This window comes from Myotis nattereri, assembly GCF_964212035.1.
Source record: "Myotis nattereri genome assembly, chromosome: 6".
NCBI classification, from domain to species: domain Eukaryota; kingdom Metazoa; phylum Chordata; class Mammalia; order Chiroptera; family Vespertilionidae; genus Myotis; species Myotis nattereri.
The window spans coordinates 68258134-68267737 of record NC_138081.1 but is presented as its reverse complement, the minus strand read 5'-3'; the positions used below and the strand labels follow the sequence as shown (position 1 = coordinate 68267737).

The window sequence follows — 9604 nt, the reverse complement described above, 5'->3', positions numbered from 1 at the left end:
GGAGAGGACAGTACCACCCATCCCAAACTTTCACAGACCCGGGGGCCTAGCAAGGGAGAGCCAGGCAGAAACACCTGCCACTCCCGCAGCCCCGTGCGCCCAGCTGCAGCGAGGAGGGGCCGCACGCAGCGCCGGCTGGACGCCGGCGGTTCCCGCTTTGCTCCCACTCGCGGGGCCAAAGGGCCGCCAAAGGGCACTGAGCGCCGTCCACGGGAGCAGCCAGATCTCGGGGCTCCAATCTGCACGCAGGCTGCGAGGAAGGGGGATCCAACGCGGACTGGGAAAGGAGAAGGGAACTTGACCTCACAGCCGCGCCCAGCCAGGTGGGGCGGACTGGACATGCCCTTGGGCAGCCCGAGCTGGAGTCAGGGAGGCTCCAGAGGAAGTGAGCGCAGAGATCTCCACGGGCTGGAGACATCGGATTAAAAAGAAATATGAAAAGCAATGCAAGCAGCCGCGAGAGCCTGGCAGTTTAGAAGACACCCCTCCCCACCAGGAGGACGACAGTGACACGCACTCGCGAAGACGAAGCGCGCCTGGGCGGCCGCGGGTCTGCGCGGAGGAGCCTCCTCCCCAGCCTGGGGCGTGCGTTCAGACGCCGACAGCAACGGCCAGAAACCAAGATGCGCCGCGCAGCCCCGGGACGGCCCCTGCTGGGGAAACTCCGGGGCGGCACCGCGGGCCGCTGACCCCGCGCGGGTCCGAGGGGTGTGCCGCGGCCCCGCCCGCCTCCGCCCACTCCCGCGTCCGCCGCGCGCCCCTCCCCGCGGCGGCTGTGGCGGCAGCGGCGCTTGCTGGGGCGGCGCGGAGCGGCTCGCCGACCGCCGGTGCCTGCGCGCTTCAGGCTGCTTGGGGAATTCACTTTGCCGCGTGTACGCTTCTGGGTCCTCAGGATTCTTCTGATGGCTTTCTGTCTCCTGCCCGGTTCTTCCTTTTAAAAGGAAAACTTTACTGCCATTTCCCTCTCCCCTTGCAGGAGAGGATTAAAAGTTCCAAGAACTGGTCCGCCCGTGCCGCGCGGGCGCCGGGACGGTGTGTGCCGGCGGGGGTCTCGTCCCATCATGTGCACCAACATAGTTTACGAGTGGCTGAAAGCGCTGCAGCTCCCGCAGTACGCGGAGTCCTTCGTGGATAACGGCTACGATGACCTGGAGGTGTGCAAGCAGATCGGGGACCCGGACCTGGACGCCATCGGGGTGCTGGCGCCCGCGCACCGCCGCCGCATCCTGGAGGCCGTGCGCCGGCTGCGGGAGCAGGACGCCGCCGCCGCCGGCCTCTACTTCACGTTGGAGCCGCAGCCTCAGCCCGCGCCGCCCGGGCCGCCCGCGGCTGCCTTCTCCACCGGCCGCCGGGGGGAGCCGTACGGCGGCCCGGCCCAGGGCACCCGCGGGGACCCCCGCAGCCAGACGACCGCTCCCCTCGGCAGGGAGCTGGTGAGCTACCCCAAGCTGAAGCTGAAGATCATGATCAGGGATAAGCTGGTCCGTGACAGCATCCACCTGAGCAAGCCTCCCTACTCCCGCAAGGTAAGGAGGCGCCGCCCGGGTGGCTCTGGGCGCGCAGCGGGAGGGGCCGCGGCCCAGCCGCTCCAGCCCAGGCTTGTCAGCCCACTCCAGGTGACTGTGGGGAGGCAGGAATGCTTTGGGTATCTGAGGTTCTCTTCTACGTTCTTTCTATATTCGCTCTTTATTCCTCCCTTCCTGGTGTCTAGCGGTGTAACTAGAACTTGGACCCAGGTGTTAATCCTAAACGAGGGCCAAGCCTCCGTGCGGTCTCCCGAGCTCACCTGTCAGGATTGGACTCATGGTGCTTCTCCGAAGGCACAGGCAATCCTGATACCCTGTTGTAGAGTTGGCGTCTGAAGGGTACCCGGAGAATGGTTAATGTCTACCTTATTTCCCGCCTTCCGTTTCGTCTTTCTTCTCCTTAACCTTTGGAGACACTCCCAAGGCAAATTGGCGCACTCTTTTCTTGGAAGAGTGAGAATTCATGCTCTGCTGTCCTCAATCCCGTAAAACCAAATCCCAGCACTGCTGCACATTTGAAAAGTGAACAGGGACCTGGATATTCTGGTGGAAAAGTTAGCAGAACACATGTGAGTCCACTTGGGATACATTTCTTCAGTTTAAGCTTAGGGAGGTACTAGGTGCTGAAGACTGGGTGACATGGGGCTACCGAGCGTGAGCTGTGACGACTGTGCTGAGTCACCAGTTTGGTGTAGCAGCAATCCTGAAAAGGTGAAGAAGGTCCGGCTACCACTTGTAGAAAGTCTGAGTGGCCTTGCCTTTGCGAGAGAAGGACACAGCACAAGGAGGTGTGATTTTCAGGACCCAGTGAGGAATTCCCTGGGCAGGGAGCCTCAGGGAAGGAGCCAGAAGTATTGGCAGCTGCTCTGTGCGGAAGGCAGAAATGTGGATTTGGGCGTTGAATAGTTAAGTAACAGAAGGTCTTATTTCACACCAGAGTTCTGCCTCCAGCGGAATCTGTTCCATTTAGGTTTCTCCAGCCCTCTAGGTAGAGGGTCCTGACTTAAAAGGTAGAGGAGAAGAGGCAGTACAGGTGATCCAGCCTGCCAGGTGTTACCCAGGATAAGGGCACCTCAGCTGGAAAATCAAGGCAGAGCGAGCCCCCCTCCCCCCTCTGGGGGGCTCTTACACAGCACCCTCCCAGGGAAATGCCGATCATCCAAATGTGTGCTCATCCTGGGCACACACATTGCTTTTTTATAATCATGAGTACAGGTCATAATGTCTGGGATTTAAGGAAGTTCCAGCAAAAACTTTGTAAAAAGTAGGTAACAGTATCTAGGGTGGACTAGAATAAAGGGTTTAACATTATCCGTATGTTATTTTGCAGAACAGATAGGCAATTCAGACAACCTGCTTGTTTTTAAATTTGTTTTATAAAAACTATATAGAAGACAGGTTTGGAGGACAGTTTGCCTCAAATTAGACACATGTCCAGTTACCCACTCTGACTGTGTTACTGATGTCTGCCCAAAACAGGGGAATGGAGAGGAGAGCATAACTTTCCAGGCTGGTAGAGTTAGAGTTATGTCTAACTGTGGATAGAGGGACTTGACCATCAGTGTAACAGCTCATTTCTGGAGTCAGCAGGTCAAAGGAGTTCAAGGTCAGACTATTGTGGCTTCTAGCCCAGGATGTGAGGTAGATTTAGGTTGAGAGAATGTGAGTGCCTGGGCTCATGGTAAGTTCAAGTCCTGGCCAGAAAGGGAGGCAGAGAACAAGGGGTGTCATTAGGATTTGCTTATTCTTCAGGAAAAGAAATGTGTAATGGGACTGGGAAGGCAAAGGCTGGGGGCGGTAGTGTTGGAGTTGAGAGTGGTATATTGGAAATAACACGTTTGGATAATGATACTTAAAAAGACAGGCCTAGATATCAAACATAGAAACTGAAGAAGATTCCTCAGTGGAAGAAGGTTGATTCCGAGGACACGAAATATCTGGGCATAGGCTGTGGTCTGTGGATTCCTGCCCAGATCAATGTATAATATGGCCATGCATTTGAGTGAGTGCAATTTATAGAAGAAAATTTCACCTCGCATTGTGATGCCACTTATTTTCCATGTAAATAATTGTTTCAGTCAGCATCTATATAAATCCCCTAACAATAATGTTTGAAAAATAAAGATAGACTCCCATTCACGTTCTGTACATATGTAATGGGGACCAAATAAAAAATGGAGCTGACAAATTTTATTGTAAAAAATATTCTGTTAGTGCATGTTTACATATTTGTTAAAAGAAAAACAAACACTGAAATTGAAACTAAAATATGATTAATGTACCCAAACTGAGCATACACGTGTATAGTATCAGATCATATTGGTCATTCTGAGTTTGCTTATTAAGTTTTGCATTTTTAATTCTTTCAGAATTTGTTTTCTGATGCAGCTTATGTTTTTGCAAACAATGCTAGAACTTCTTCTTTAAAATGTGATCTATGTTATAATTTCTCCAGATTCCTTGGCTCTGTCATGATCTGAATGTGTGGAGTTCATTATACGCATTTGGAATTCTACTTGTTAGAGAAGGCCTCACCTTTCCTTTCTTTCTTTTATGGGCATTTGCATCTTGATCCCTGTGATTTTTTGCACTTTGATGAGACTATTAGATGGCTTGAAAGTGGGTTATACAAAGGGCAATCAAGGCAGGAATAGCGAATCAGAGGAAAGAAAGTTGAGAGATTTTCCCAAGACTGTAGAATTTAGGATTTGCTATGGTGACATTCCTGTGCTACAGTGGTATTTTTCTTAAATCTTATCATCAATTCCCACTTCCCCCTCCTGGGGTGAGTTAAAATGTAAATTAAAAGTAAGTTTCGCTTGGTTATACAAAGGAAGTCTGAAAACCAGGAGCTGGGAAATAGCACCTGGACTCTGGTCCCTCTCCTGCCCTGTATTTGGCTACTCTGCCCGTGGTGATTGCTACCTTAGCGAGATGAGGATAAAGTGTTTTCATAGCAAAGGGATTAGGCAAAGCTTTCCATACATCATTGAATTACTTTACCAAGCTTCTCTCTGCCAAAGCCTTCTGCTAGGCTCCAGTTTACTGTGGTTGGCGGGATGCAGAAGCCTTGCCCTCAAGGGACTTGGGTTCTAGCAGGAAAGACATAAAGGGAATGAACGATAATGATTGTGTGATGACTGCTTTGATGGGGAACATGCTACCATGGACACGTGCATGCAACCCAGTTTGCAGGAAGGTGAGGTCAAGGCAGACTTTCCAGACCTGGTACTTAATCTGAGAACTGAAGGTTGTGTGGGTTTAGCCTGAAGAAGAAGAGGGTCCTAGGAGACAGGTGTCCTAGTCGGAAGGGACAGTGTTTGCAAAAGCCAGAAAGGGAGGGAGTTTAGCATGCAACAGGAATTTAAAGAAATTTAGCCTGGCTGGAGCACAGAATGCTGGGAGGAAGTGGTAAGAGATGGATAGACAGACAGTGGCTGATCTTGGATGGCCCTGTCCTAGTTAGGAGTTTGGAGTGTATCCAAGAAGGGGAGCTATTGATGAGTCCTGGCCAGAGGCAAGGTAAACAATTAGGAAGTCACTGAAGTATCAGAAGAAATTTGCCCACAGCCAGGACTGTGTGGTAACAGTGGGAGAGGAACAATGGAGGTGATTGAAAGACAGAATGGACAGAACCTGATGATTGTTTAGATGATAGGGGTCAGAGGGGAGAGAGGTGAGGATGACTTGCAGATTTCTGGTTTAGGATTACAATGCCATTCCCTGAGGTAGGGGACCAGGAGAAGAACAGATAGAAGAAAAATGTTGCTTTGTTTTAAACATATACTCTCTGCCCGTGGAATAGAGGAACATAGTTGTGTAGGTGGCATTTGGAAATTTGGCAGTGGAGCAGAGGAGAGATTCTGGGGCAGAAGGTCTAGATTTGGGAGACATCAGCACATTGCAACCATGAATATGAATGGGCTGTTGAGGGAGAAGAGAGGAAGGACCAGGACAGGATGCTGGGGAACACTGGGATTTAGGAGATGAAGCTGACAAAGAAGAACCCAGGGCGGCCCAAAGGGGAGTGGAGAGGTAGGGTAGAGGTAGGTAAAAGTGGTGTTCTGGGAGCCGGTGCAAACAGTGAGGCTATAAGGAGGAGGGACCGGTCAGGAGGGCACCTCGTGGTCCGGTAGGACAAGAACTGAAGTGCACTCATAGGAAGTAGAAAACTCTTGGGGACCTCTGAAATAGCAGGTTTAGGTGATATGACAATGAGAGGAAGTAGGAACAGGGAACACAATCTTTTTTGGTGCTTGTAAGACTTTTTTTTTTTTTTTTAGAGCAGTTTTAGATTCACAGCAAATTGAGAGGAAGATACAGAGAGTTACTATATACCGTCTGCCCCACACATGCATAGTCTCCCCCATTATCAGCATCCCCCATCAGAGTGGCACATTTATGACAATGGATCAGCCTGAAACCGGAAAAGCCAGTGTTCGTGCTGTCACTACCAGAACCAATAAGTAGCGATAAGGATTGAATCTTTATGGGCACTTTATTCAGATGGCCGGCAATCTGAGAGGACAGCATGTTACATACCCTTAAAAGACCATCTTACATCTTATCTCAAACCAACTCTTTATAAGGAAAAGGAAAGTGTAGGTAAAGGGTTTGGAATTCAGGAAAAAGTAGGTAAGAGATTTGGATTTTCAGGGAAAAGGTTAATCAGATAAAAGCTGCAGTACTGTGAATTTCTGAGCACCCCTTCACCTGCTGACCGGTAAAGCCTTGCCCTCAAGGAACTTGGGTTCTTTCTCTGCATCCTGGGTGGTGGATGTCCTCTCCTTGGAGCAAAATGACTCAGATACTGTCATGGTCGCTTACAGTCCTCCTGGGGCACAAAAGTTGAATTGCATTGTGTCTCCTGAAATCAGGGCAGGTCCAGTCATACATTCCAGTTCCTGAAACAATACCTTTCTACCTGCATTAATTGCCAAGCCTATCCTATACAATAAAAGGGTAATATGCAAATTGACCCTAATGCACACTGACCACCAGGGGGCAGACGCTCAACACAGAAGCTGCCCCTGGTGGTCAGTGCGCTCCCACAGAGGGAGCTCTGCTCAGCCACAAGCCGGGCTGACGACGGTGGTGGCGGGAGCCTCCTGCCTCCTCGGCAGCGCTAAGGATGGCCGACTGCATCTTAGGGCTCCTGGGCTGTCAAAGGGAGGTCTGACTGCCAGCTTAAGAGGGCGCGTTTAACTATATACTCCAGCTAAACATTTTTAATTTCTTGAGTTCCCCCATCAAACCTACATTATCGGATTATAATCATCTATAAAGTCCATAGCTTACATTAGGGCTCACTCTTGGGATTGTGCATTCTGTTGATCTGGAAAAATGTATGACATGTTTCTATTATGTCATCACACAGAGTATTTTCACCCTAAAATCCTCTTTGCTCTGCCCTCCCCCTCCCCCACAAATTATTTATTCTCTCCATAGTTTTACCTTTTCCAGAATGATAGATAGTTGGAATCACACAGTATGTAGCTTTTTCAGATTGGCTAATTTTCTTGGTAATATGCACTTAAGTTTCCTCCGTGTATTTCCATAGCTTGATAACTAATTTCTTTTTTTATTTTATTTTTTTCAATTACAGTTGAATAACTCATTTTTTTGAGCATTGAATAATATTCCATTTCCTGTATGCACCAGACAATTTTTTTAAACAAAATTGGGCTGAGACGGTAGAACTGAGGCTACAGCTGGAGAAAGGAGGGAAGAGTTTTGTGGATTTGTATGGTTTTTTTTTTTTAAGGATAAGAGAAACTGGAATATGTCGGGGCATGTCTGGGAGGCAACTGAACAATGTTTCTATCTCCCTTCCTCTCTTTCTAAAAAAATCAGTAAAAATATATCTTTGGGTGAAGATTAAATTAAAAAATATATAAACATTTCAGAATCTAGATATTCAAAATTAGCTCACTGGGTCAATGATAGTGTTTCAGTTACTCAAAACAGTTCTGAAACTGACACCTGCAGGACACTCTTTAGAGCATCTTGAGTAGTGGCAAGCCTTCCTTCTTCTAAGGTGGATCCTGTTTGGGGTAAATAGCTAAAGTAATTTGGAATCAAATCAGACAATTAAGAGTAATGACATTCAATAATATGTGAAATGGAAAACAGAACCTGACAATAAGATGAGTATTTTTTGACAAACTGGTTTTAGATTTTATGATATTTTGAATCCTTTTCATACGTATAAACCCTTAAAAATATGCTCTTGGTGTGTATCCATGTTGCTAATATGGAATTCCTCAACAGCCTTTTCAAAATAAAAAAGGCAATTCCTTATGTATTTGTAAAGAGCAAGGCACTAATCTTGGACTCTCTGAATAGATAATTAGTGTAAAGGTGACTGTGGCCCTAAAGGAGATGAATTAGGTAAATTGTGCCCAGCTATTAGTAAGCTGCAGTACTTGATGGGTTATTCTGGATCTGGGGAGTAGTCTCATGGTGTTCTTTGGCTTTTCATTGGCTTGCCCTGAGCTTTGAAAGCTCTCTTTCCTACATTTCCATCTCAGGTCTTAATGAAGTCATAGTTGTGCTCATTCTTTCATCCTTACATTTGAGTGGGAAAAAAAAATGCTAAAAACAGAGGTAGCAGTATTAAGGATGCCCTCATTACCCTTGTCAGCTCTTAGGTAGTTGTCTAAGGTATACCATGAAAAATAAGAAATAACATTGTTTAAAAATATATTTTTATTGATTTCAAAGAGGAAGGGAGAGGGAGAGATAGAAAAATCAATGATGAGAGAGAATCATTGATTGGCTGCCTCCTGCCTGCCCCCTATTGGGGATCAAGCCTGCAATTGCAACCCGGGCATGAGCCCCAACTGGGAATCAATCCCTGACCTCCTTGGTCATAGGTTGATGCTCAACCATTGGGCCACGCTGGCTGGGCGATTTTGGTAAAAAAATTTTTTTAGATGATGTAAGTGCTCAGATCCTGGTTGACCAGAAATACGTTCTGAAATGAATTTTCTTGAAATAAGGTGACTCAGATGACATGGACTCAGCCAGGGCTGGTCCTTGACATAAATAAGGAGTATCCTAAGATATGTGGAAGAACATTGCTTGTGGTGAGGGGAAGTTCACCAGGAACCATGATCGTCATAGCTTCTCAAGGTCATGACGTTTGCAGAAACACTGTCAAGTCATTGGGTATAACTAAGCCTTATTATTACTACTCTTAGCACTTTTGTTGAAAGGCTTTTAACAGCTACTTTCTAAGTGCTATGGAAAAAAAAATGCTATTTCAGATCAACCACTAATTTGGACTTGGAGAGGCCTGGGAAGTGGAGGAAGGGAATCCTTGTTTTCAATCAATATAAAAATGATTAAGGGCAAATAACTGTGGGTCATGCCAAGAGGAATTTCACATACAATCTCTCTTATGTTGAGGCTAAGTGACATCAATAGTTTAAAGAGTTTTCATTATTGCTTCTAATTGAAATAAATGGTCTAATGAGTTCTAATAACCTTACTGTTTTGTTTCTATAAAGTTATAAATATAAAAAATAGATATATTTCATTTGGAACATGTCAGAAAGATAAAGAAAATAATTTATATATATTTTTTGTTTACCAAAATCATATGAGCAGATTTTTCAAGTTATAAGGTGTTTTCCTTAGAACATAGGATAACTTTATAATAAAGTTTAGAAGTGTATCTACTATATCTCACACCAAAAGTGTATCCTTTTATAACATTCACCTCTACTTGACAAAATTATTTTAAATAATAGTCAAGGATTAATATACAGTAATTATTTTCTTGATATCTTCTTTAGTTTTAAAGCAATGAACAATTAAAATAAAGAATATATTTCAAGTTTAAAGCATTTAAATTAAGTAAAAATATTTCATCTATGAAATAGACTTTGCATTTAATCAAAGTAAAGCAGTACACCTTTCACTTTGTATTATTTCACTGTCTTGAATTTTCAACACAAATAAAACTCCAAGTGGTCGCATAAGAATAATAGAATTTAAGTAACTGGAGTTTTGTTTCGTTGCTTTGTTAAATCATGGTGCTGGTATTGTTTGCTTCACATCCCTTGTTAAACTTA

The 9604-nt window shown here is 45.9% G+C and overlaps 1 protein-coding gene across 1 annotated transcript in view; it reads left to right on the top strand.

Moving 5' to 3' along the window:
* Positions 1 to 1061: 1061 nt before the first annotated feature.
* Positions 1062 to 9604, top strand: part of SAMD5 (sterile alpha motif domain containing 5) — a gene marked incomplete at both ends in the record, with an annotated part of 41209 nt that continues 32666 nt past the window's right edge. The window contains one exon of the mRNA XM_081094038.1: positions 1062 to 1526. Within this exon, the coding sequence (XP_080950164.1) occupies positions 1062 to 1526 (465 nt within the window). The remainder of the gene's footprint in view (positions 1527 to 9604) is intronic.